The sequence below is a fragment of the Ammospiza nelsoni genome, chromosome 28 (genome assembly GCF_027579445.1).
Source record: "Ammospiza nelsoni isolate bAmmNel1 chromosome 28, bAmmNel1.pri, whole genome shotgun sequence".
Classification (NCBI taxonomy): Eukaryota; Metazoa; Chordata; class Aves; order Passeriformes; family Passerellidae; genus Ammospiza; species Ammospiza nelsoni.
The window spans coordinates 1,010,178-1,038,004 of NC_080660.1; the positions used below are offsets into that span (position 1 = coordinate 1,010,178).

The 27,827-nt window shown below is 56.8% G+C and overlaps 1 protein-coding gene across 1 annotated transcript; it reads right to left on the reverse strand.

The window, feature by feature from the left end:
* Positions 1–497: 497 nt before the first annotated feature.
* Positions 498–27,736, reverse strand: GATAD2B (GATA zinc finger domain containing 2B). The gene is made up of 11 exons (XM_059490294.1): positions 27,584–27,736; positions 11,046–11,375; positions 8,556–8,685; positions 7,800–7,931; positions 7,556–7,687; positions 6,777–6,947; positions 4,967–5,282; positions 3,916–4,118; positions 3,089–3,199; positions 2,339–2,456; positions 498–862 (listed from the first exon to the last, which is right to left on the reverse strand). Exons 2-11 carry the CDS (start codon positions 11,372–11,374, stop codon positions 729–731), a joined length of 1,776 nt encoding a protein of 591 aa, XP_059346277.1. The 5' UTR covers position 11,375; positions 27,584–27,736; the 3' UTR covers positions 498–728.
* Positions 27,737–27,827: the final 91 nt, after the last annotated feature.

Genomic DNA, 27,827 nt, shown 5'->3' on the forward strand with positions numbered 1-27,827 from the left:
GGGACAGAGGGGACACCCCCGGGGGGTGGCACCTGGGGGGGGGTCTGGTCACCTCGAGGGGACATTGAGGGACCCCCGAGGGGTTCCTGGGGTGGCTCTGGCAGCGCTGTCACCCCTGGGGACATCGGGATTGGGGCTGGAGCCGAGGGATTGGGGTTGGGGTGTTCTGGGGAGGTGACACCCCGGAGTGGGGACAGGGGGAGGTGACACCCCTGGGATCACATCCAACAGGGATTTGTCCCCCCCCCCTCTATGGGATCAGAGCATCCCCCCCAAACCAGCACAGGCCGCCCCCCAAAATCTCCCCCCGGGGAAATGGGGAAGGTGCCCTTGCCAAAGTCTCTGGAAAAAGGGAGAAAAAAGCTTTAACCATCCATGGAGCCAAGGGAGGGGGGGGCGAAAATAAGGAAAAAAGGGGCAAAAAACAAACCCACAACACAAGGGGGAAGCGGCGGCGTTACAAAACGAGCGGCGGGGCCGGGGCTGCTCCGGCCGGGGAACCGAGGGGATTTCGGGCTGGGAGCACCGGGGGCAGGCGCCTCTGAAATGTTTCTTGCGTCTGGGTCGCTGTTTTTCTTTTGTTTTCGCTGTTTGTTTCTCGGGGGTTCTCGGTCTGATCTGTTGTGTCGTCCCCGGGAGGCAGCGGCGGCGCCCGGCCTGGTTCAGGTCAGCCTGGTTCAGCCCAGCCCGGCTCAGCCCGGCCCGGTTGGGGCTGTGGGGATCCGGGGCTATTTCTGCCCGCTGATGGACTGCGATATGGAGCGCGGCGGGATCATATCCAGCAGGTACTCCCGCTGCCGGTCCGCCAGGCTCGACGCTTTGTGGCCCCCGATGCCGGCGTTCAGGTACGCGATGTTCACCCCTGGGGACGGCACGGAAACCACGCTGAGCGCAGGGATCCCACGGAAACCACAGAAACCACACTGAGCACAGGGATCCCATAGATCCCACGGAAACCACACTGAGCACAGGGATCCCACAGAAACCACAGAAACCACACTGAGCACAGGGATCCCACAGAAACCACACTGAGCACAGGGATCCCACAGAAACCACACTGAGCTCAGGGATCCCACAGAAACCACACTGAGCACAGGGATCCCACAGAGCACAGGGATCCCACAGAAACCACACTGAGCACAGGGATCCCACAGATCCCACGGAAACCACACTGAGCACAGGGATCCCACAGAGCACAGGGATCCCACAGAAACCACACTGAGCACAGGGATCCCACAGAAACCACACTGAGCACAGGGATCCCACAGAAACCACAGAAACCACACTGAGCACAGAGATCCCACAGAAACCACACTGAGCTCAGGGATCCCACAGAAACCACACTGAGCACAGGGATCCCACGGAAACCACAGAAACCACACTGAGCACAGGGATCCCACAGAGCACAGGGATCCCAGGGATCCCACAGAAACCACACTGAGCACAGGGATCCCACGGAAACCACAGAAACCACACTGAGCGCAGGGATCCCACAGAGCACAGGGATCCCACGGAAACCACACTGAGCACAGGGATCCTACAGATCCTACAGAGCCCACAGAAATCCTACAGATCCCACTGAGCCCATGGAAATCACACTGAGCACACAGAGCCCACTGATCCTACAGAAATCACACTGAGCACAGGGATCCTACAGAGCCCACGGAAATCACACTGAGCCCATGGATCCCACTGATCCTACAGAGCCTGGGCACCCCAGAGATCCCAAAGATCCCACTGATCCCACAGATCCTACAGAGCCCATGGATCCCACAGAGCCCACAGATCCCACGGAAATCCTATAGATCCCATGGAAATCCTACAGATCCCACTGAGACCACAGAGCCCATAGATCCCACAGATTGCATGGATCCTCTACAGATCCCACAGAGCCCACGAACCCCACAGAGCCCACAAACCCTATGGACCCCACAGATCCCAAGGATCCCACAGATCTCACAGAGCTCATGGATCCCACAGAACCCATGGATCCCACAGAGCCCACAGAGCTCACGGATCCCAGAGAGAGCACAGGACTCCAGCACCGCACTGACACCAGGGACCCCATGGATCCCAGAGACCCCAAAGATCCCACAGCCCCACAGCCACCCCGAAACCCCCATGAGGCAGGAAGGGCCAGGACGGGGCTGGCACAGGGAATTCCCAAAGTTTGCCCCAAAACCCAGTGGGCATGTCCCACACTGCTGATCTGATCTGATCCCATCCTACTCATCCCATCCCATCCCATCCCATCCCACTCATCCCATCCCACCCCACTCCACTCATCCCATCCCATCCCATCGTTCCCATGCCACTCCCAGCCCCGTTCCTGCCGTACCTGGCATTCCCAGGAGCCCCCCGGCCACGGAGAGCTGCGGGGCCTGGGCGAAGTTGGAGAGCATGGAGCGGGCGGAGGTGGGGATGCCGCGCTGGAGGCTGCTCTGGGGCTGCGGGGCCTGAACACACGGACACACGGACACACGGACACGGGGTTGGGAGTGTGGGCATGGGGAGAACGGGCGGACATTGCACCCATCCTGATGGGCACCTCCCCATGACCACATCCTGTCCCGTGCCATCCCCATGTACACATCCCATCCCCATAATCTCATCCCAATGCACACATCCTGTCCCATCCCCACGATCCCATCCTATTATCACATGGCCCCATCTCCATGATCCCATCCCATTCCCATGGTCCCATTCCCATCAAGTGCCATCCTGTCCCTCCCCATCCCATTATCCTACGGTCCCGTCCCACGGTCCCATCCCATTATCCTATGATTTCATCCCATTATCCCATCCCACAATCCCATGGTCCCATCCCACGATCCCATCCCATTGTCCCATAGTCCCATCCCCATGATCCCACCCCATGATCCCCTGATCCCATTACCCCATTATCCCATGATCCCATCCCACTATCCCACGATCCCATCCGACAATCCCACCCCATGATCCCATGATCCCATCTCATCATCCCATCCCGCGATCGCATGATCCCACCCCATTAATCCCTCCCGTTACCCCACGATCCCACAATCCCACCCCCTGATCCCACCCCCTGATCCCACACCCCACGTCCCACCTGCCGGAGCGTGTGGTGCCGCAGGATCCCGTCCTGTTTGCCCACGCTGGGCACGGCGGGCGCGGCCGTGGGGGACAGGGCAGCCTGCTGCTGCAGCCGCTGCTCGATCTCCTGTGGGACAAACAGACAGACAGACAGGGCAATGACACACAGCCATGGGACAGGGCAGCCTGCTGCTGCAGCCGCTGCTCGATCTCCTGTGGGACAGACAGACAGACAGACAGGGCAATGACACACAGCCATGGGACAGGGCAGCCTGCTGCTGCAGCCGCTGCTCGATCTCCTGTGGGACAGACAGACAGACATGGGACAGACAGCCATGGGAATGACACCCCTGGGAATGCCACCCTGCTCAATTCCTCAGGAATGCCAACCTGGCTGGGATGGGATGAGTGGGACAGGATCAATGGGGTGGGGTCAATGGGAACAATGGGATGGAATCGATGGGATGGGATCAATGGGAACAATGGGATGGGATCAATGGGATTGATGGGATGAGATCAATGGGATGGGAACAATGGGATGGGATCAGTGGGAACAATGATCCCACATATCCCACATCCAATGGGATGGAATCGATGGGATGAAATCAATAGGATCAATAGGAACAATGGGGTGGGATCAATGAGAACAATGGGATGGAATAGATGGGATGGGAACAATGGGATGGGATCAATGGGATTGATGGGATCAATGGGATGGGATCAATGGGATGGGACCAATGGGAACAATGGGATGGGGAGAATGGAATGGGATGGGACAGAGTGGTTTGGGATGCTTTGGGATGGGATGAGCCATGGGAAAGGGGCATTCCCAGCAATCCCCACCTGCTCCTGCTGCAGGGCCTTGACGAAGGCGTTCTTGAGGCGATTCGTGTGCTCGGCCTTGAGCGCCTTCTTCTGGTTGGAGGTCTGGCACTGCTCGCACAGGATGCGCCCGCCCTTCTCCTGCTTCCAGTGCGGCGTGAAGTCCGTGCGGCACTGCGCGCACACGAACGGCTCCACGCGCGGCACCGCCGGGGCGCTCTTCCCTGCAACACACCCCGGCTCAGCACCCACGCGGGATGCAGGGTTTCGGGCTAAAATCCTGAAAATCTCAACTGAAATCACCAAAAAACTGGGCGGGAATAGTGAAAGTTTTGGCTGAAATAATGCAAAGTTGGATGAAATCCTGTGAATTGGCTGAAATACCACACCCTGACAGAAATGGTCAAAAATCCTGCACCCAGACAGAACACAATGTTTTGGGGTGAAAGATTGAAAATCCTGACTGAAACCGCCAAAAAACTGGGTGGGAATAGTGAAAGTTTTGGCTGAAATAATGGGAATTGGATGAAATCCGGCGAATCAGCCAAAAATCCCGCATCCAGAGAGAACCCAATGTTTCAGGGTGAAAGACTGAAAATCCTGACTGAAATCACCAAAAAACTAAGGGGGAATATTGAAATTTTTGGCTGAAATCCTGCAGATCAGCCAAAAATCCTCCACCCAGCCAGAACCAGCCAAAAATCCTGCACCCAGTCTGAACCCAACATTTTGGGCTGAAAGCCTGAAAATCCTGACTGAAATCACCAAAAACTGGACGGATATACTGAAATTTTTGCCCGAAATACTGACATTTTGGCGGAAATCCCACAAATCACCCAAAATCCCGCGAATCATCCAAAATCCTGAAAAATTTCATTTAAAATCCCACAAATTTAGTCTGCAAACCCCTTAAAAACCTGCAAAAACCAACCCCAAACTTTCAATTTCACCACCTCCTTCTCCAACCCTTCCAACCACCCCCAAAGCCCTAAACCCCACAATTCCACCCCGAAACGCCCCAAATTATGCGTCAAACCCCCCAGATCCCCTTCGGGGTGACCCTGGGCGTCACCTTGGCTGTCGATGACGCTCTGCACCACCTCCTCCAGCCCCACCATGTAGATGAACTCGCTGTTGGCGGCGCTGGGCAGGAAGTGCAGCAGCGGCGCCGGCGGCTTCGGGGGAGGGATCTCCAGCAGCGTCTTCTCCAGCTGCTTGCGCAGCGCCAGCTTGGCCGCGGCCTGCGAGTTGGCGGCGTCCGAGAGCGCGCTGGGGCTGGGGAGCGGGGACGACACGCGGGCCACCGAGCCCGGCTGCATGTGCGACGCGAGGTTCATGTAGATGGCGGAGGAGGACGAGCGCTGGCACGGCACCGACGAGCCCGACTGCTGTGGGGGAGAGGTATGGGGTCAGGTGGGGATTTGGGATCACCAGGGGGATTTGGGGTCAGGGTGTGAACCGGGGATCAGGGCGAGAATTCAGGATCAGGTGGGGATGCAGGATCATGGAGGGATTCGGGATCAGGGCGCGAATTTGGGATGGGAGGTTCATGTAGATGGCGGAGGAGGACGAGCGCTGGCACGGCACCGACGAGCCCGACTGCTGTGGGGGAGAGGTATGGGGTCAGGTGGGGATTTGGGGTCACAGGGGGGTTTGGGGTCAGGTGGGGATTTGGGGTCACAGTGGGGGATTTGGGATCATGGAGGGATTCGGGATCAGGGCGCAAATTTGGGATGGTAGGTTCATGTAGATGGCAGAGGAGGACGAGCGCTGGCACGGCACCGACGAGCCCGATTGCTGTGGGGGAGATATGGGGTCAGGTGGGGATTTGGCATCACCAGGGGGATTTGGGATCAGGGCGTGAATTTTGGATCTGATGGGGATTCGGGATCATGGTGGAGATTTGGGATCATGGGGGGAATTTGGGGTCAGGGTGAAGATTTGGGATGTGAGGTTCATATAGATGGTGGAGGAGGACGAGCGCTGGCACAGCACCGACAAGCCCGATTGCTGCGGGGGAGAGGTATGGGGTCAGGTGGGGATTTGGGATCAGGGTGAGAATTCGGGATCAGGTGGGGATTCAGGATTACAGGGGGAATTCAGGATCAGGGCACAAATTTGGGATCAGGTGGGGATTTGGGATCAGGGCACTGATTTAGGATCAGGTGGAGATTCGGGATCACAGTGGGGATTTAGGAGGAGGTGGGGATTCAGAATCACAGTGGGGATTTGGGATCAGAGTGGGGATTTGGAATCAGGTGTGGATTTGGGATCAGGTGGGGATTTGGGATCACAGTGGGGGATTTGGGATCAGGTGGGGATTCAGGATTGCTGGGAGTGCCAGGGTCACAGACCCCTGGAGCACCAGGAGCTGTTGCGGGGACAGAAGGGCTGGGGAGTCCCGGGAATTGTGGAGCAGGTGGGGCCTTGGGATGGGGGTCGTGCAAACCGGCCCAAACTGGTGCAAACTGGCCCAAACCAGTACAAACTGGTACACACCAGTGCCCAAACCAGTGCTCAACCAGCCTTAACTACTGCCCAAACCAGTACAAACCGGTAAAAACTGAGCGCAAACCGATACCAACCAGTGCCCAGGCAGCCCAAACCACTGAAAACCTGCCCAAACCAGTGCTCAACCAGCCCAAATGAGTGAAAACCAGCCCAAACCAGTGGAAATCAGCCCTAATCAGCGCAAACTGGCCCAAACCAGCCCAAACCAGCACCCAATGAGCCCAAACCAGCGCAGACCAGCCCAAACCAGTGCCCAACCAGCCCAAACCAGCGCAGACCAGCCCAAACCAGTGCCCAACCAGCCCAAACCAGCGCAGACCAGCCCAAACCAGTGCCCAACCAGCCCACAGCAGCCCAAAGCAGCGACCCACCGGCTGGTAGTTGATGGCGGGGCTCATGCCGGGCGTGGAGCTGCGCACCAGGCCGGGTTTCTGGGGCCCGCGCTGGCCCTGGAGCTGCGCGGGGCTGGGGGCGATGACGCGCTGGGACATCAGCATGTGGGGCAGGGCTGAGCTGGCGGCCGAGCGGATCACGCTGTGGCCCTGGGGGGGATCCAGGAGGAATTGGGGGTTAAATCACAGGAACCAGCTCAGGATAACCACAAACATCGCCCCAGAGCTCGGTGATGAAATCGGAGAAAAATGAGGGAAAACTTGGAGCATTGATTCCCTGATCCATGGAGTTCCTCCTTATCCAGAATCCCATTAATCTCTAAGGCCCCAAATCCCTCATTTTTCCCCAAACTCTCCTGGATTTTACAGGATTGCGGCCCTTTCCCCCATCTCAAGCTGGCACATCCCTATTTCCCATTGGAGGCCCCAAATCCCTCATTTTTCCCCAAACTCTCCTGGATTTTTGAGGACTCTGGACCTTTTCCCCATGGTCAAGGAGAGCAGAAATCCATGGAGCAAACATTTCTCCATTGGGAGCAGCAGGGAGGCTGCAGGCCTTGGAGAATTCCCACCATCCTCACCCCACTCTGGGACACCGGACATTCAGAAAATCATGGAATATCCATCTCCACGAGGATCACTGAGTCTTAATTCCTGACAAACCCAAACCCAAACACCGGGAATTGAAGGAAAAACCCCTCAGCTCAGTGTGCACCCACCAAAATCAGCATTTTCCAGGAAAAACCAGGAATTCTCACCTGTAATGTCCTTAAATTCTGCGGCTCCACGCCCTGAGCTCCGGGCCGGGAGGGGATCTTGGACAGGCCCTGCTGTCCCACGTGGGCGGGCGACGGCTGCACGATGGACGCGGCGTTCTGGACAACGGGGGTCTGGGGGGCACCAAGGACGGGATTTGCACTCCCAGGAGGGGATTCAGGGAATCCCACACGTGGGGTGGGGGCTCCGTGGGCACCCCTCATCCCAGCCGTGCCCAGCCCTCACCTTCTGCACCACGTTCTCCTTCTGGAGCTGGCTCTGCCGCAGCTTCTTGAGGAGCACCAGCCGGGCCTCCTCCAGCCGCAGCTCGTCCCGGAGCTGCTTGATCAGCTGCTGCCTCTCCTCCAGGCTCTTCCCCTGGAAACCCCCACAAACCCAGCAGGACGTGAGCAAGGGAAAGGGGAAAGGTGAATCCAAGTGGGAATTGGGACCACAGGTGTGAGAACAGGGGGGCTGCACCTGGAACTGGCTGAGAAATGCCCCAAATGCTTCATCCTCCCACAATACCCCAAATGCTTCATCTTTCCCCAAATGCTTCATCCCAATACCCCAAATGCTTCATCCCTCCCCAAATGCTTCATCCCCTCAATGTCCCAAAAGCTTCAACCCATCCCAATGCCCCAAAAGGCTTCAATCCCTCCCCAAATGCTTCATCCCTCAATGCCCCAAATGCTTCATCCCTCCTTAATGTCCCAAAAGCTTCATCCCTCCCCGAATGCTTCATCCTCCCCCAAATGCTTCATCCTCCCCAATGCCCCAAATGCTTCATCCCACCCCAGTTCCCCAAATGCTTCATCCTTCCTCAAATGTTTCATCCCTCCCCAAATGTGTCATCCCTCCTCAATGCCCGAAAATGCTTCATCCCTCCCCAATGCCCCAAACATTTCATCCCTCCCCAACGCCCCAAACATTTCATCCCTCCCCAAACCCTTCACCCCCCTCATCCCGTGCCTTTCCAGGAGGGAATTCCCGTCCCCTCACCTTGAACATCTCCAGGTTGGCCGCCTTGAGCCGCTCCTCCATGCGGGAGCTGGAGCGGGGGCTGGAGGCCTCGTTGTCCGACAGGACGATGATGTCCGGGGACGGCGTCAGCCTGCCCCGCTCCTGGTCACTGTGGGGGACAGGGACCGGTGAGGCAGCAACTGGGAACCCCACTGAGGCACAACTGGGGACTGGGGGAGGCACAGTGAGGCAGGACTGGGATTTGGGGAGCCCCAGTGAGGCAGAAATTGGGGATTGGGGGAGGCACAGTGAGGCAGAAATTGGGATTGGGGAGCCCCAGTGAGGCAGAAATTGGGATTGGGGAGCCCCAGTGAGGCAGAATTGGGGATTGGGGGAACCCCACTGAGGCAGGAATTGGGGACTGGGGGAGGCACAGTGAGGCAGGAATTGGGATTGGGGAGCCCCAGTGAGGAAGGAACTGGGGAGCCCCCAGGAATTGGGGATCTGGGGAGCCCTAGTGAGGCAGAATTGGGGATTTGGGAGCTCCACTGAGACAGGAATTGGGATTGGGGAGCCCCAGCGAGGCAGGAATTGGGGATTTGGGAAGCCCCGGTGAGGCAGGAATTGGGGAGCCCCCAGGAACTGGGGATTTGGGAGCCCCAGTGAGGCAGGAATTGGGGATTGGGGAGCCCTAGTGAGGCAGGAATTGGGGATTGGGGAGCCCCAGTGAGGCAGGAATTGGGATTGGGGAGCCCCAGTGAGGCAGGAATTGGGGAGCCCCCAGGAATTGGGGATTTGGGAGCCCCAGTGAGGCAGGAATTGGGATTGGGGAGCCCCAGTGAGGCAGGAACTGGGGATTTGGGAGCTCCAGTGAGGGAGGAATTGGGGGGCCCCAGTAAGGCAGGAACTGGGGATCTGGGAGCCCCAGTGAGGCAGGAATTGGGATTTGGGGAGCCCCAGTGAGGCAGGAATGTGGGAGCCCCACTGAATCAGCAATGTGGGATTTTGGGAGCAGGATCCCCCTCATTCCAGCACAGATCCAGAGCAGTGCAGCTCCCATGGACACCAGGAGGGAAGGACTCCCTCAAACGCACTCCCTCCCTCTCCAGGGCTGCAAATCCCACCTGGGAACGAGGTGGGAACCAGGAGCGTGTCCTGGTGCTGGGATGGGAGGGAGTGGCAGGGATACTCCAGGGATACTCCAGGGATACTCCAGCCTGGAATCCTCACTGTGGTGGAGAAGGGGCTGAGCCCCCCTCCATTAACAGCACCACTCCAAGCCTATCCCAACCCAAATCTATTGGAAAAGCTCATTCCATGAAGGAAAACCTGCATGAATATCCATCTGATCCATGACGGGGCTGGGAAACCAAAGGAGCAGCAGGGCAAAGAAATAAAACCAAAAATCAGTGGTGGAGTCCAGCAGGATCCAGGTGGGACCATCCAGGCAAGGAGAGTCCAAGGAAAGCCCTTTGAGAGCCTGGATTTCATCTGGAGAGCCTTGGAAAAGTGTGGGATAATCCATTGTGGAGGTGATTCCAGCTCCCCAGAAGGTCCCTGCAGTGAGGGGACACCGTGGAATTTCTCATCCCAAACTCTGAGCACCCAGGAGGGAGCCCAGAGCCAATCCCAGCTCCCAGGTTTGGCTGCTCCAGGGCTGGGGAGATGCTCAGAGCTGGGATTGCTCCCAAACATTCCAGCTGCTTTTGTGGATATTCCAAAGCACCAGGGCTCCAGCAGAGAAATCCCAGAGCATCCCAAGGAGAAGGAGGCCGAGGCAAAGCAGGCTGAGTGCCAGGAGTTCCAATCTGGGTGGGATTTTCCTGGGTCAGGGCTGTCCTTCCTGCAGCTCCTGGGGGTTGTTTTGAGGAGCATCCCAATAAATCCAGGCTGGATCACTGACATTCCACCGGGGGAACAAGGCAGAGCCAGAGTCCAAATCCAAGAAGTAAAACGGATCCATCCACGAGGAATCACCAATTGTTGGGTTTCCTTTGTGCAGGGGAGATCAGAATTCCAACAGAGTCACTGGAGAGGAGCCAGGGCCAGGAAGGCAGGCAGAGGTGAGGAGAGGTGGAGCACATTCCCAGGGAAAATCCAGGAAAATGAGACATTCCCAGCCTCAGTTCTCAGCTCAGAGTGGAGCATTCCCAGCATTGCCAGGGCTGATTTCCTGTGCCCATCCAAGTGTCCGTGTGTGACGCTGGTGCCCCGCTGGAACCCTCACATTGCACAATATCCAAGGAATTCCGCTGAGGATGCAGCTCCTCGCTCTGAGCAGGACCCTCCAGGGACACCTCCCACCGTCCCAGGCTGCTCCAGCCTGGCCTCAGACACTTCCAGGGATGAGGAATCCACAAATCTCTGTGGCCACCTTCCCATCCCACCCACCCTCTGTCCATGGAAGCCATTCCCTCTCATCCCACCATCCCCAGCTCTCGGTGTCACCACAAGGGGCTCTCCAGGACCCCCCAAACCCCATTTCACCCCCAACCCAGCTCCCCCCACCCTGGAATTGCCAGCACCCACCTCCTCCTGGCGCTCATGTCCACGGGCTCGTCGTTGATGTTCTCCTTGCCCGGCCGGGCCGCGCCGCGCCCGTCGCCGTGGGGCCTCAGGCTCCCGTTGAGCTTCTCCTCGTAGCCCTTGATCCCGTCCGGCTTCACGGGCAGCTCGTGGGGCACCTCCAGCCCCGCCAGGTCCTTGCGCTTGAGCAGCGCCAGCATCTTCAGCCTCTCCATGGCCTCGTGGCCCTCCATCTTCAGCCTCTTGGCCAGCACGTCCTCGCGCTCCTCGGCCGGCTCCAGGCTCCGCTTGAGCAGGTTCAGGCGCAGCGCGTCCTCCGTCATGCGGTCCATCCTGAGGGACAGGGACAGGTCAGGGACAAGGGGGCCAGGGAACCCCCCCGGGATCCCCCCTGAGCTCAGCTTGGGCTCCTCACAGAGCTCTGATCTCCTCATGGAGCTCCAACATTTGGGAGAGCTCCAATCTCCTCATGGAGCTCTAACGCCTTGGAGAGCTCCAATATCACCGAGCTCTGACGTCTCGGAGAGCTCTGATCTCCTCCGGGAGCTCTGACCCCCTGGAGAGCTCCAACGTCTAGGATAGCCCTGATCTCATGGAGCTCCAACCCCCTGGAGAGCCCCAATCTCACAGAGCTCCAATCTTCTCACAGAGCTCCGACCTCTTGAAGAGCTCCAATCCCACAGAGCTCCAACCCCTTGGAGAGCTCCAATCCCACAGAGCTCTGATCTCCTCATGGAGCTCCAATCTCACAGAGCTCCAACCCCTCGGAGAGCTCTGACCTCCTCACAGAGCTCCAACCTTCCAAGTCCCCATCCAGGTCAGGAGTTTGCCCCTCTGAAGCCCGTGCAGTCCCTGAGAACAGCACCACAATCCCTCCTTTGGGACTAAACTCCATGGATGGGGCTCAGCAAGGAAGGGGAGCTGGGATGAAGCCCCTGGAATGCCAGGAAATCCCCACCGTGCCTTCTCCAGGCAGGAATGCTCAGGCAGGTCCATCCCCGCCCTCCCACCTCAGCTCCAGGTGCAGGAATGCCCTCTGGAAAAGAGGCAGGAGCCCATCCCAACCCCATCCCAGGCCTGGAGCCCATCCCAACGCCGCTCCCAGGCTGATAAGGAACCAGCTCTGACAACAAAGGGCCAGGGGAGCTCCACCTGCAGAGCAGCTGGGCGAGGCCTTTCCCTGAGGAGCAGGGCTGGGGACCCGGACAAACACCCGGGGAATCAGGACAAACACCCGGGGACCAGGACAAACACCCGGGGAGTCGCTGGGAATTCCGTGTGGCCGGCTGGGGAACAGGGAATTCCTTGCTCTGCAGGGAACAGAAAGTGTCCTGGGGAGCACCTGGAGCTGCTCCTCACCTGCCAGGACCCGGCTCCGAGTCACTCCCGGGATAAACCCTTCCAGAGGGTACAAATCCCTGGAACGATGCATGTGCACATCGGCACACGGGTTCAGTCCCACTGGAGACAGCGGGAGCACGAGGGCAGCAGGAAAACCCACGGAAATCCCAAATACGATCCCAAAAAACGCCGGACGGAGCCTCCGAGGAGCACCTGGGGCTCTTCCCTACCTGCCGATCCCGTCTCTCCGCACGTCTCCCAAATTTAGCCCGGCAAGCCGGGGCAGGCCGGGGGAGCCGCTCCCGCCCCCGTCCCGCAGCGGTGACCCCGGGGGGAGCGGGGACGCTCCAGACACCCGGGAGCGCCCGGAGCCGCGCCCGGCGCTGCGGCTGCAGCCCGTGCCAGCAACGGGCACGGCCAGAGCAGCAGCAGGAGAGATGCACAGGAGCAACACTGCCTGGGATAGGAGCTCCCACGGACAGCTGACCTGAGCGTGGAGATGGGATCCAGCAGGGAGAGCCAGGATCTCCTGCTCCAACATCCCGCTTGTCCCCTCCAGCATCCTGCAGATCTCCCCAGCCCTCTCCAGGCGGTGGAAGCATCCTGCAGGAATTCTGGAGATGCCCTCAGTCCCTGCTCCATCACCAAGGTGGTCTCCCAGTGCCCTCCCCTCTGGCAAACTCCCAACAAACCCCAAGTGCCGTTACCGGGAATGGGGCCCAGCACTATTTAATCCGCTCCAGAGGTTCTCCAGGCTCAGGCAGATCCAATAAAAATTAAATGAGGCTTCGGATTCGGTGCTGAATGGGGCCCTGTGGCCGGAGGGGGAAGGGGAGGGTCCGCTGGGAATTTCCAGAGCGCTGGGAAAGCCAGGGGAGAGCTCCTGGTTCCATGCAGAAATCCACAGCAAAGAGCAGGAATGGTTCCAGGGCCGGGAATTGTCTGGAGGTCGGACAGGCTCCGGTCTCGGCACATCCCAAACCGGATCATCCGGCCCTGCTGCCCTCGGGCACAGCCCCGGGTGATCAGCACATCCCAGGGAACAGCCTCTCCCTTCAGCTTCCACCTGAAAAATCCTCCTCGCTGGAAACAAACTCCCAAACGGTGGCAAAACCAATGGAAAACGGGAGCTGAATGCACGGCGTGGAATCTTGGCAGCCAAGATTGCAGGGGCTGCAGGGTGGGATGGGCAGGGTGGGCTGCACAGACCTCGGGGGGCTTTCCAGGAATGCCAGGGTGCTGGCCAGGCCCTGGTGGTGATTCCCAGCTGTCTGTGGGTGCCGTCCCTGCTGTGGCACCACGCGCTCCCCGGCACGTTCCTCCTGCTCCACGGGGCCCGGCAGGACGGGTTTGGTGCGCACAAACAAAGCAGCGCCCCTTCTTCCAAGGAGGTTGGATGTGGTGCCCACAGGGGGAAAGATCCAACACAAAAAAAACCCCAAAAAAACCTCAGCGGGAGGATTTGAAAGGCTGGAGCGAGTGAGTTGGGTCAAAAGAAGGAATATTCCAGAAGGAAGTGGGAATATCCAGGGAGAGATGAAATATCCTGGGATTTACCCGATGGAGTCCAGAACTTGGCAGCAGCAGGAGTTAATTCCAGCCAGGGTTTATCCAGGGAGGTCCCAGCTCCTTCCCAGCCTCCTTGGAGGGTTTTCTGTTGGGTCAATCCCCTCGTTGGTCTTCCAGCACCAGTTTCCAGCCTTGGGTCCTCCGGAGCTCATGGAGGGGTTGTAATTCCTGATCCAGCACCAGGAATGGTCCCTGATCCGCCAGGAACAATCCTTGATCCACGAGGAACAATCCTTGATCCACCAGGAGTGATCCCTGATCCACCAAGAGTGAACCCCTGATCCACCAGGAGCGATCCAGTGATCCTCCAGGAACAATCCCTGATCCACCAGGAGGGATTCCTGATCTGCCACAAGGTATCCCTGATCCACCAGGAGGGATCTCTGATCCATCAGGAACAATCCCTGATCCACCAGGAGGGATCTCTGATCCACCAGGAAGGATCTCTGATCCATCGGGAACAATCCCTGATCCACCAGGAGCAATCCAGTGATCCTCCAGGAACAATCCCTGATCCACCAGGAGGGATCCCTGATCTGCCACGAGGGATCCCTGATCCACCAGGAACAATCCCTGATCCCCCACAAGGGATCCACGTGCCAAACTCAGACATTCAGATATGAGACTGGCGGAATAAAACTCATCCAAATCACACTGAAGTCCAATTCCCCAGGATCAGGGAGCAGGAATTGGTGAGATCCAACTCACCTGGGCACGCTCCCACTGCCTGAACCCCCCTAAATCCCAGGATCTGGGATCAATCCTGGTCACTCCAAACCCAGACATCATTCAGATATGATGGAATAAAACCCATCCAAATCCCATTGAAGTCCCATTTTCCCGGGATCAGGAGTTGGTGAGACTCAACACCTGCAGCTCACCTGGGCACACTCCCGGTGCCCAAACCCCCCCAAATCCCAAGATCTGGTGTCAATCCCCGCTGATGCCATGGGGATTCCACAGGGCTGGCAGCTCATCCGGAGCCACCCGGCCCCAGCCCTGCTCCGGGGGCTCCGCTCCCATCTGGGCTCGGCCCATCCCGACATCGGTGACGGCATCCGGGAGAAACCCAGAATCCAAACCCAACGTGATCCCTGACATCCGTCCCCGGAGCCGAGGTGCTCCAGCACCATCCTGGTCACTCCAAACCCAGGACACCACTCAGAATAAACCCGTAAATTTGGATGCAATAAAACCCATCCAAATCCCAATGAAGTCTCGTTTCCCCGGGATCAGGAATTGGTGAGATCCAGCTCAGCTGGGCACACTCCCGGTGCCCAAACCCCCCCAAATCCCAGGATCTGGTGTCAATCTCGGCCGATCCCATGGGGATTCCACAGGGCTGGCAGCTCATCCGGAGCCACCCGGCCCCAGCCCTGCTCCGGGGGCTCCGCTCCCATCTGGGCTCGGCCCATCCCGACGCCGCCGTCAAACGCGCGTTCGGCACGGCACACAAAATGGCTGGCTCCCAGGGCCGGCATTCCCAGGGAACGCCAGGAAAAGGATAATCACCTAAAAAGGTAATTAGAATTTAACGGCTCGGCGGCGGCAGCGGGATCCGGGAAGGGGAAAAGAACAAAAACCCTGCAGCTCCCAAGGCTGCTGCTCCAGGAATGCCCGGCAGGAATCCCGAGCAGGTACGGGAGGGTGAGGGCGGCTCACGGGGATTTTCTCCGGAGCAGGAGGAGCACCGGGATTAAAGGAACAGCAGAGAAGCCCCAAAAACGATCCCAGAGCCATCCCAGAAGGGACACGGCTGCTCCCAGGAGGGAACGGGAATACGAGGAAAGATTTGGGCAGGGACGGGAGCGGGCACTGGGATGTGGCAGGGTGGGAATTCCTACAGAGCAAACTGCTCCAGGAGTTCTGCTGCTGTTCCCGGATCCCAGCACAGGGACAGCGCTCCCTGCCCCTGGATCCCCTGATTCCAGAGCTCCCAGACCCTGGATCTCCTGGATTCCAGATCTCCCAGACCCTGGATCCCCTGATTCCAGATCTCCCAGACTCTGGATCCCCCCAATTCCAAATCTCTCACACCCTGGATCCCCCCAGCTCCCCATCTCCCACATTCCAGATCTCCCAGACCCTGGATTTCTCAGACCCTGGATCCCCCTGATTCCAGATCTCTCAGACCATGGATCTCTCAGATTCTGGATCTCCCAGATTCCAAATCTCCCAGACCCTGGATCCCCATGATTCCGGATCTCTCAGATTCTGGATCTCCCAGACCCTGGATCTCCCAGATTCCAAATCTCCCAGACCCTGGATCCCCATGATTCCGGATCTCTCAGATTCTGGATCTCCCAGACCCTGGATCTCCTGGATTCCAGATCAGCACCCCCAGCTCAGAATGTCCTCACATTCTGCAGCTCCGGGTCAAGTACAAAACTAACAATGGGAAGCAGGAAAAGCAGGAAAGGAGGAAAATCCTCCCTCCCAGAAGTGCTTCCCTTCCCTAAGTTTGTGCTCTTGTCCAACTCCACTTCTCGGGAGCAGGGAATGCCAGGGCCGGGTCCAGCACCACAAACCTCACACCTCATCCCACCCCAGGATTTTGGCATGTGTGAGGAGAGCAGGAACTCCAGAAACTGCTTTATGCCCTGAAATGGGAGGGGGGAAAGACCCCAGAACTCCACAAACTCTTAAAGAGAGATAAAAATTCCAGCACATCTGCCTGGGACGGCCCGTTTAGGGCAAATCCAGCTGGGAACAGAAAATCCAATAAAAAGCGCTGGGATGGGAGGCGGGGGGAGGAGGGAGCGCCCGGCCCCCTCCCCATCCGGGATGACGCAGACTTCCCAGGCTCCCTTATATAACAACGCTTCCCGATTTCCTCGACTGCGGGCGCTGCCTTTGTGCGGCTCGGCGGGGCCATCGATCACCAATGCGCGGCCCAATCGATCACTCGATCGATCGCCGGGGGCAGGGGAGGGGTGACACCGATGCCAGGCATTGTTACGGCCGGGCTTTTCGGGATTTTTGCCACCCCCCGTCCAGGCGGCGGCAGGGAGGGTGAGATGGGAGAATTCCAGGGGAATAGCGATGGTGGGGAAAGGGGGGAGGGAAGCGAGAAGGGAATCACGGATCCGCTCCGACAGCAAACCGGCGCTCCTTTCCTCCTTAAAACACTCCCTCCAGACACAAAATAAAACCACGATAAAAACAAAAAAAAACAAAAAAAAAAAAAAAAATTTAAAAATCAGCTTAAGGAAGCCTTTTGCGCGGACTGCCTGACGAACCCGGCACGGTGTGACGGATACTCACAGGTCCGGTACTCCCGCCGCTGCTGCCTCGAGCTGCCGAGAAAGCGAGGGAGGAGCGGGGGCAGGAGCGGGAGCGGGGGGCGGCCGGGGCCGGGCCGGGCCCCGCGCTCCATCGGAGCCGCCGCAGCCGCAGCCGGAGCCGGAGCCGCGCTCCGAGCGGGCCCTTCCCTGCCAATCATGCGCGTTCTGTTTTATTAAACAAAAGAAAAGGGGGGATGCTGACTTTTTCCCATGATGCCTCGCGGGGGCAGGGAAAAAGAGAAGGGAGAGGAGGAAAAAAAAAAAAAAAAAAAAAAAAAAAGGAATTAAAAAAAAAATTTTTTGAATGAAAAAAAAATTAAAAAAGAAAAAAAAAAAAAATCCGGTCGTGAGCGGTTTGGCGCTTCCCGACATGGAACTGGCTCTGGATTTTTTTTCTTTTTTTGGGGGGGGGGGGTGGTTTGATTTTCGCTGGGATTTCGGCCGCCCCCTCCCCGCTCCCCCTCCCCCGCTGCTGGCCCCCCGCCAAACTTTGTCTTCATTCATGGAAGCTCCTTCCCTCCCCTGGAATTTTAACTCTCTCCCTCCCAAAAACGAGCCCCGGGGCCGCCGGGAGCCGCCCCTCCCAGTGCCGAAACACCGCGGAGCGGCCTCGGGATGGCCGGGCCCGGGGCACGGAGAGGGTCCCGAGGGGTCCCGGGACGTGCCCAGGGATCCCAGGGCAGAATTTGCCCACGGAATGTGCCCAGGGATCCCAGAATGTGCCCAGGGATCTCAGAATGTGCCCAGGGATCCCAGAATGTGCCCAGGGATCTCAGAATGTGCCCAGGGATCTCAGAATGTGCCCAGGGATCCCAGAATGTGCCCAGGGATCCCAGGGCAGAATTTGCCCACGGAATGTGCCCAGGGATCCCAGAATGTGCCCAGGGATCCCAGAATGTGCCCAGGGATCCCAGGGCAGAATTTGCCCACGGAATGTGCCCAGGGATCCCAGGGATGGTGCCCAGGGATCTCAGAATGTGCCCAGCGAATGTGCCCAGGGATCTGAAAATGTGCTAAGGGATTGTGCCCAGAGAATGTGCCCAGGGAATGTGCCCGGGGTCCCAGGGATGGTGCCCAGGGATCCAGGAATGTGCCCAGGGAATGTGCCCAGGGATCTGAGAATGTGCTAAGGGATTGTGCCCAGAGAATGCGCCCAGGGATCCGCTGGGCACATTCATCCGCATGTGGATGAAGATGCCACAGAAGATGCCAAGGAAGAAGCCAGGAAGACACCGAGGGATGCCAATGACGACGCCAAAATCCCAAAAAAGGCACCAAGGGAAGGGGCAGGAGGAGATGCCAAAGGGTCCCAGCAAGGAGCACGGGGAGCAGGGGCAGAGCCCTGAGGAGACGCTGAGCGTTCCCTGGGAACATTCCCTGGAGATGCCAAGGCCTGGGAGATGCCACCCGTGGGCTGGCCCTGCAGAAGGAGCATCCAGAGTGATTCTGGCTGTCCCAAACCCCCTGATCCGCCTGAGCCCAATCCCAGAGGAGCCCAAATCCCACTGTGGATCCCCAGGGCTGAGGGTGTCCCAGCAGGAACGGGATGGGGACAAACTTGGGGCCTCGTTAAGGAATTAACGAGAGCTTGGAGCATTCACCACATGGGAAATCCGGGAGATGGAGAATCCCAGGGAAAGGAAAACATGGTTTTAAACCAAAACATGGGAGTTTAAAACACAGTTTTAAACCAAAACACGGGAGATTGAGCCTGGGCATTTGGGATTCCTCGGCCAGAGGAACAGCCCTGTCCTCACTCCAGCCCTCCCTGGCACAGATCATCCCGGGAATCTGGGGCTGCCCCAACCCTGCAAGTGCTCAAGGCCAGGCTGGACAGGGCTTGGAGCAGATGGAAAATGTCAGATCCCCGCAAAACACCCCGATAATCCCCCAATCCCCGACATCCAGGGCCCCGTTCCACCCCTGAGCTGTGGGAGCCTGGGAATTCCAGCACTGGAACCCCCCAGTTTGCCTTTATTGGATAAAATGGAACAATTTGGTTTCCAAAGGGGGAAAGGATTAATTAGCTTTAATTGCATGCTCGTTTCCATGGATTTATCAGCTAATGAGGGGGTGGGATGGGCCCGGGGATGATTTATTCCAGGCTGCGTCCATGGAAAACGCAGAGGGCACAGGAGAGCGGCAAATTCCTTCATTTCTCCATTTCCCTGGATTTTCAGCACCTGTTTCCATCCTCCCCCTTGTCCTCGGGCCCTTCCATCCCTGTTTGGGCTGGGTGGGGATTTGGGAAGGGATGAAATCCCTCCCTGCTCCTGCCCCAACCTTCCCAATGATCCTCCCAGCCAGGATGGGCAAAGGAGGCACTCAAACATCACTGAATTGGATTTGGGCTTTTTCCCTGGGGATCCACTCCCTGGGAGCTCCTGTTTCCTGAAAAGGGCTTTGGGAAGCCTGACCAGAGCTCCTTTTATCCCAGAGGATCCCTGGATCTTCCTCCCCACTGGGAAAACAAAACCAGAATTCCTGGATCCAATTCCCTCCTCCCAAACGACAGCACCGGGAATTGGAGCCATCCCAAGCTGGCTTCAGGCTGACACTGTGTAACCAGGAAGAGATTCTGGGAAAACTGGAGGATGATAAAGCAGGGAAAGGGATGATTTTTTTTCCCCAATTTTGCCATTCAATGGGAATCCAAAAGCTTCCTGATCTCCAGGGAAGGCCTCGCTCAGGGAGCTCCCGCCACAAACCCAACACAACCAAAGGATTGCCAGGATAGGGCCAGGGGAAGGTGGGAATCCACGATCCCATTCCTAGGGATCCATCCCAATCCCAGCTGCATTAAGCAGGAATCCACGATCCCACTCCCATGGACTCATCCCAATCCCAGCTGCATTAACCCTTCCAGAACGTGTTCTTTGCCTGCTGGGAATTCAGGATTCCAACCCACACCCAGCAGCCCCAACTTCCCAGTAAAACCAGCAAATTTTGGGTTCTGGAATTCCTCAACCTTCCACTGAGGCCATTCCATGGAAAAGCAGGAATCCACGATCCCATTCCCAGGGATCCATCCCAATCCCAGCTGGGTTAACCCTTCCTTTGCCTGATGGCAATTCAGAATTCCCACCCACACCCAGCAGCCCCAACTTCCCAGCCCAGCACTTCCCAGTGAAACCAGCAAATTTTGGGTTCTGGAATTTCCTTAACCTTCCATTGAGGCCATTCCTTATGGATTCATCCCAATCCCAGCTGGGTTAACCCCTCAGAAAATGTCCTTTGTCTGACGGGAATTCAGGATTCCCATCCCAACGCACAGCAGAGCCATCCCCACCCACACCCAGCAGTCCCAACTTCCCAGCCCAGCATTTCCCAGTAAAACCAGCAAATTTTGGGTTCTGGAATTCCATCAACCTTCCACTGAGGCCATTCCTTGGAAAAGCAGGAATCCACAATCCCACTCCTATGGATTCATCCCAATCCCAGCTGGGTTAACCCTTCCAGAACGTGTTCTTTGCCTGCTGGGAATTCAGGATTCCAACCCACACCCAGCAGCCCCAACTTCCCAGGTTAAACCAGCAAATTTTGGGTTCTGGAATTCCTCAACCTTCCACTGGGGCCATTCCATGCAAGGAGCAAACCCAGCCATGGCAATGCCCCCGTGGCACAAGGAGCTGCTGGGATTTCTCAGGGCTCAGAGATTGGACTGGAATCCAGGATTTAATAAAGAGGAAAATCCAAGTTTGGGTTTGTTTTTTTTTTTTTTTTTTTTTTTTTCCCCCAAGCAGAAAGTTTGGAGTCACCCAAGGAGAACAATGGGATAATTCTGGAATTCCCTGGAATTCTGTGTCCCTCCGGTTGCTGCCTTTGCCCTCAGAATCCCTCAGCACCGGGATGTGTTTGAGGAGCTGGGAAATTCCTTATGGAGCTCCTCCTCCACCTGCACCCCAGCTGCAACTGGGAGCAAACTGGGAGCAAACTGGGAGCAGCTGAGATTCCCAACCCTTCCTCCAGCCCAGGACCAATCCCTGGAGCACCAAAAGTCCCCTGGGGGCCCTGGATCCTGTGGGAAACAGCCCAGGCAGGTTTTCCAGCCAGAAAATCCCGATTGGGGGAGCACACCTGGGGCTCTGCTCCTGGAGTTTGGGGAATTTCAGGCGGATTTTAGGGAATTTTGGGTGGAGTTTGGGGAATTTCAAGCGGAGTTTGGGGAATTTCAGGTGGATTTTGGGGGATTTCAGGCGGACTTTGGGGGATTTCAGGCGGAGTTTGAGGAATTTCAGGCGGATTTTGGGGAATTTCAGGTGGTGTTTGAGGAATTTCAGGCGGATTTTGGGGGATTTCAGGCGGGTTTTGGGGGATTTCGGGCGGGTTTTGGGGGATTTCAGGCAGATTTTGGGGGATTCCAAGCGGATTTTGGGGAATTTCAGGTGGATTTTGAGGAATTTCAGGCAGATTTTGGGGGATTTCAGGCGGGTTTTGGGGGATTCCAGGCAGATTTTGGGGGATTTCAGGCAGATTTTGGGGGATTTCAGGCAGATTTTGGGGGATTCCAGGCAGATTTTGGGGGATTTCAGGCGGATTTTGGGGCATTTCCTGCTGGGAAAGCAAGAGTGAACACTGGCATGGGTGACAGGAGCAGCCTCCTGCTCGCACAGGCTTTGGCTCAGTCTGATCCCATAAAATCCCGTGGTTCACACACCCATCTCCTGGCACTCCACGGCAATGAACCCCACATTTTATTGGGGATAGAACACCCCGGGCATGGAGAACCCCACAAACCCAACTCCTCCCATCCCCTCCGCCCCCGGGGGCTCCAGAACGGGACAATGTTGGGGCTCAGCCCCAGAGCCCCACTCGGGGATGGAACGTCTGCAGCAGGATGGACACTGTGGATGGATGGATGGATGGATGGATGGATGGATGGATGGATGATGGATGGATGGATGGATGGATGGATGGATGGATGGATGGATGGATGGATGATGGATGGATGATGGATGGATGGATGGATGGATGGATGATGGATGGATGGATGGATGATGGATGGATGGATGATGGATGGATGGATGGATGATGGATGGGTGGATGGATGATGGATGGATGGATGGATGGATGGATGGATGGATGGATGGATGGATGATGGATGGATGGATGGATGGATGGATGGATGGATGATGGATGGATGGATGGATGGATGGATGGATGGATGGATGATGGATGGATGGATGGATGGATGGATGGATGGATGGATGGATGGATGATGGATGGATGATGGATGGATGGATGGATGGATGGATGATGGATGGATGGATGGATGATGGATGGATGGATGATGGATGGATGGATGGATGATGGATGGGTGGATGGATGATGGATGGATGGATGGATGGATGGATGGATGGATGGATGATGGATGGGTGGATGGATGGATGATGGATGGGTGGATGGATGGATGGATGGATGGATGGATGGATGATGGATGGATGGATGGATGGATGGATGGATGGATGGATGATGGATGGATGGATGGATGGATGGATGGATGGATGGATGGATGATGGATGGATGGATGATGGATGGATGGATGGATGGATGATGGATGGATGATGGATGGATGGATGGGTGGATGGGTGGATGGATGGATGGGTGGATGATGGATGGGTGGATGGATGGGTGGATGATGGATGGATGGATGGATGATGGATGGATGGATGGATGGATGGATGGATGATGGATGGATGGATGATGGATGGATGGATGGATGATGGATGGATGGATGGATGGATGATGGATGGATGATGGATGGATGGATGGGTGGATGGGTGGATGGATGGATGGGTGGATGATGGATGGGTGGATGGATGGGTGGATGATGGATGGATGGATGGATGATGGATGGATGGGTGGATGATGGATGGATGGATGGATGATGGATGGATGGGGGAGCACCCCTGAAACCCAAAGCCGGCTCCTCGGGGCCCTTCTGCCTTTGGCAGCGCCGCTCCCAAAACTCCCCGAGGATTCCGGGGCTGGGGCTGAGCACAGGGCTCAGGAATGTTCCAGATGCCACCGGCACAAATTCCAGTCCAAGGGCACTGAGGGAACCCGGGGCTCTGAGGGGATGATTCCCTTCCCCATCCTGAGCCTGCCAGGGCTGGGAAGGGCCAGGCTCAGGGGAAAATCGGGGGATAAAAAAGAGAAATAAATAAAGAAAAATTAAAATTAATAATAATAATAATAGATATTTTAAGTGAAGCATTAAAAAATTAAAATAAAAACAAAGAAAAAAATTTAAAAAAAAAAGAAAAAAGAGGAAAAGAAAAAAAAAGAAAAAGAAAAAAGAAAAAGAAAAAAGAAAAAAGAAAAAGGAAAAAGAAAAAGAAAAAGAAAAAAGAAAAAAGAAAAAGAAAAAAGAAAAAAGAAAAAAGAAAAAAGAAAAAAGAAAAAAGAAAAAAGAAAAAAGAAAAAAGAAAAAAGAAAGAGAGAAAAAAAGAAAAATAAAGAAAAATTAAAAAAGAAAAATAAAAAGGGAAAAATAATAAAAAAAGAAAAAGAACAAGAAAAAATAAAGAAAAATAATTAAAAGAAAAATAAATATAAAGGAAAATAAAAAGGGGAAAATAATTTAAAAAAAAGAAAAAGAAAAAAGAAAAAATATAAAAGGAAAAATAAAAAAAAAGAAAAATTAAAAAGGAAAATAAAGAAATAAAAATAAAAACAAAACCAGAACCAAGGCCAGCACTGCAGCCTCCTCCTGCCCCACCTGCCCCAGCTCAGTGTGAGAAACTCCTGCAGAGGAATGGGGGTGCACCCCAGCACATCCCATCCCATCCCAACCAGGAGAGCATCCCTAAATGGTGCAAAATACAGAATTCCCCTAAAAACCTGGAAAAAATCCTAAAACACCAACAAAACCCACGGCAAACACAACGCCAGCCATTCCAAGATCCATGTGAAACCCAAAGCCATAGATTTCCCTAAAAACCTGGAAAAATCCTAAAACACCAAAAAACCCCACAGCAAACACAACCCACAACCCCAGCCATCCCTGGGACAGAATTCCAGGATCCATGTGAAACCCAAAGCCACAGATTTCCCTAAAAACCTGGAAAAAATCCTAAAACACCAAAAAACCCCACAGCAAACACAACGCCACCCATCCCTGGGACAGAATTCCAGGATCCATGTGAAAGCCAAAGCCACAGATTCCCACCAGGAACAACCACGGATCAAGGAGCATTTTTGCCATTGGAGATGGAAGATCCAAGCATGGAAAACTGTCGATGAACTGGGAAATAATCAGGAAAAAGCTGAAAATTCGGGAAATTGCTCTCCTGAACGCGGATCCCAACCCCCCTGGGAGGTGGCACTGGAGGGGAAGGTGCTTCCAGGAACATCCTGAGCGGGATAAATCCATCCTGCCAGGCAGGAATTGCTGCTCTCCACGTGAAACAGCACCCGAGGGCAGCCCGGGAGCCGCCCTGCTCGGGGGGAGATGGAAAAGGGATGGGGGCAGTGCCAGGAACGGTGCCAGGGGAAGGTGGCACCGAGATCCCAAAGGATCAGAGCATGGAACCACCATGGAGACCTTGGATGGATCCCAAGAGGTTCCAACACCACCAAGGTGACAAATCCCAGCCCAATCTTGCATTCCCAGCAGGGATTCCCTGTGCAAACTCCACTGCACCCCAAGAACAACCTCAGCATGGGGGATGTCCCAAATCCTGGGAGATTGATGGAGGCAGTGCCAGCCTCGTGACCAGGAACGGCGCCAGGACAAGGTGGCACCCAGATCCCAAAGGATCAGAGCGTGGAACCACCATGGAGACCTTGGATGGATCCCAAGAGGTTCCAACACCACCAAGGTGCCAGCCTCGCGACCAGGAACGGTGCCAGGGGAAGGTGGCACCAAGATCCCAAAGGATCAGAGCATGGAACCACCATGGAGACCTTGGATGGATCCAACCAAATCCCTGCCCAACCCTGCATTCCCAGCAGGGATTCCCTGTGCAAACTCCACTGCACCCCAACAGCAACCTCAGCATGGGGGATGTCCCAAATCCTGGGAGATGGATGGAGGCAGCGCCAGCCTCGTGACCAGGAAAGGTGCCAGGACAAGGTGGCACCAAGATCCCAAAGGATCAGAGCGTGGAACAACCACAGATGGATCCCAGCAGCTCCAACCCCACCAAATCCCAGCAGGGATTCCCTATGGAAGCTCCACTGCACCCCAACACCACGCAGATTTTGGGGGATGTCCCAGACCCTGGCACGTGCCAGGGTCTCTCAGATTGGGCACCCCCCAGTCCTTAAAACGCCAGAAATTCCCCCAAAAGCGCGGCTGCCTCCTCCGCCCCAGCCCCCAGCCGGGAGCAGCGAGGAACAGGAGTCAAATCCTCCCACACTCCTGCCAGGAGGAGCTGCTCCCATTGCCGAGCTCCCCCTTCCTCCTCCTCCTCCTCCTCCTCCTCCTCCCGCCCGGCAGCGGCCGAGGAAGCTCCAAAAAAAAAAAAAAAAAAAAAAAATCAAATGGATGTTAAAATTAAAAAATAAAATAAAATAAATCAGAAACGCTCGGGAAAAGCCAATGGATCCCGGCTCTTCCTCCCTGCTCCCAGATTCCCAAATCTCCTCCTCCTCCTCCTCAGTTCCCGGCAAGCCACCCCCTCCCCCCGCCATCACAGATCCCTCTCCAGGCTCCAAAGCGCCCAAAATCGCCTCAATTTGGGGAATCTGGGCAAGGAGGAAGCCTCAGATCCTGGGAGGAGAAACCCTCAATCCCTGCGAGGAGAAACCCTGTGGATCCGTGCTGGGAGAGGACCCAGCTGCCCAGAACGGCTGAGGAGGGGTCCGCGCCCCCTCCCAGCCCCCGATCCCACCCGGCCCGGGCGGGGACGGCGAAGTTTCCCAAATGGGGGGGTGGGGGGGCAGGAAAAGAGGGAGAATCCCGCGGGGAGGAAATCCGGGATGCGGCCGGGAAACGGCGCGGGAAGGAACCGGGAACCGGGAACCGGGAGCGGCCCCGGAGCCCGCACGGAACAAAGCGGGGCTCGAGGGGGCGACCCGGGGGGCTCCGGGATCCGCACCCCTCAATCCTATCGGGAACAGCCCCGGATTGCCCGGGGGATTGCCCGGAGCGCCCCCAAACCGCCCGGGATGAGCCCCAAAATCCCTGAGAGCTGCTCCCCAAAATCCCTCAGCTCTGCACGCCAAAAATCCCTGAGCTCTGCTCCCCAAAATCCCTGAGAGCTGCTCCCCAAAATCCCTGAGAGCTGCTCCCCAAAATCCCTGAGCTCTGCACGCCAAAAATCCCTGAGCTCTGCTTCCCAAAATCCCTGAGAGCTGCTCCCCAAAATCCCTGAGAGCTGCTCCCCAAAATCCCTCAGTTCTGCTCCCCAAAATCCCTGAGCTCTGCTCCCCAAAATCCCTCAGTTCTGCTCCCCAAAATCCCTCAGCTCTGCACGCCAAAAATCCCTCAGTTCTGCTCCCCAAAATCTCTGAGCTCTGCTCCCCAAAATCCCTGAGTGCTGCCCCCAAAAAATCCCTGTGCTCTGTCCCCAAAATCCCTGAGAGTCGCCCCCCAAAAAATCCCTGTGCTCTGCTCCCCAAAATCCCAGAGCTCCGCACTCCCAAATCTCTGAGCTCTGCTCCCCAAAATCCGAGCTCTTTCCCCCCAGACGTGTCTGCTTTGTGACCCCAATCCTGCCGGCTCTGCCCCCAAAACCCCTGTGACGTGCTCCCCCAAATCTGAGCTCTGCTCCCTAAAATTCCTGAGCTGCGCACTCCCAAAATCGCTGTGCTCTGCTCCCCAAAACCCCTGAGCTCTGCTCCCCAAAAATTCCTGGCTCTGCTCCCCCAAATCTGAGCTCTGCTCCCCCAAATCCCTCAGCTCTATCCCCCAAAATCCCCCAGCTCTACCCTGCAAAATCTGAGCTCTGCTCCCCAGAATCCCTGAGCCCTGCTCCCCAAAATCTGAGCTTTGCTCCCCCGAAATCCCTCAGCTTGGCTCCCCCAAAATCCCTCAGTTCTGCTCCCCCAAATCCCCGAGCTCCGCACTCCCAAATCCCTGTGCTCTGCTCCCCCACATCTGAGCTCTGCCTCCTAAAATCCCTCAGCTTTGCCCCCCAAAATCCCTGCGCGCTGCTCCCCCAAATCCGAGCTCTGCTCCCCCAAATCCGAGCTCCGCCGCCGCCCAACCCCTCGGGCTCTGCCTGCTGCCCTCAGCCCCCAAAATCCCCCTGAGCCCCCCAAAAAATCCACTCTCAGCCCCCCAAAATCCGCCTGACTCCCCAAAATCCCCCTCAGCCCCGGTTCTCGCCCCCCCCCCCCCCCAGGCAGGCCCTGCCCCGCCCCCGCCGGGCCCGGCCCCGCCGCCCCCGCGGGCCTCACCTGGCTCGGGGGTCGCGGGGGGTCTCGGCGGGTTCCCGGCGGTTCCCGGTGGGTTCCGGACGGTTCCCTCCGGACGGTTCCCGGTGGCTCCCGGCGGGTCCCGGGCGGTCCCGGGGGTCCCGGGCCGGGCGGGCGGAGCAGACGCGGCCGCCGCCGAGCGCAACCGGCACCACCACAAACAATGCCGCTGATTGGCCGCCGCCGCCGCCGCGCCCGCCCCGCCTCCCGACCCCAGCCGCGACGC

Excerpts from the sequence above, each read along its gene's own strand:
- GATAD2B (XM_059490294.1), bottom strand. The coding sequence starts at position 11,374 with ATGGACCGCATGACGGAGGACGCGCTGCGCCTGAACCTGCTCAAGCGG. Across the intron at positions 5,283-6,776 it reads CCGCCATCAACTACCAGCCG|CAGTCGGGCTCGTCGGTGCC; the intron begins GTGGGTCGCTGC and ends TCTCCCCCACAG. Across the intron at positions 4,119-4,966 it reads GAGCGTCATCGACAGCCAAG|GGAAGAGCGCCCCGGCGGTG; the intron begins GTGACGCCCAGG and ends GGTGTGTTGCAG.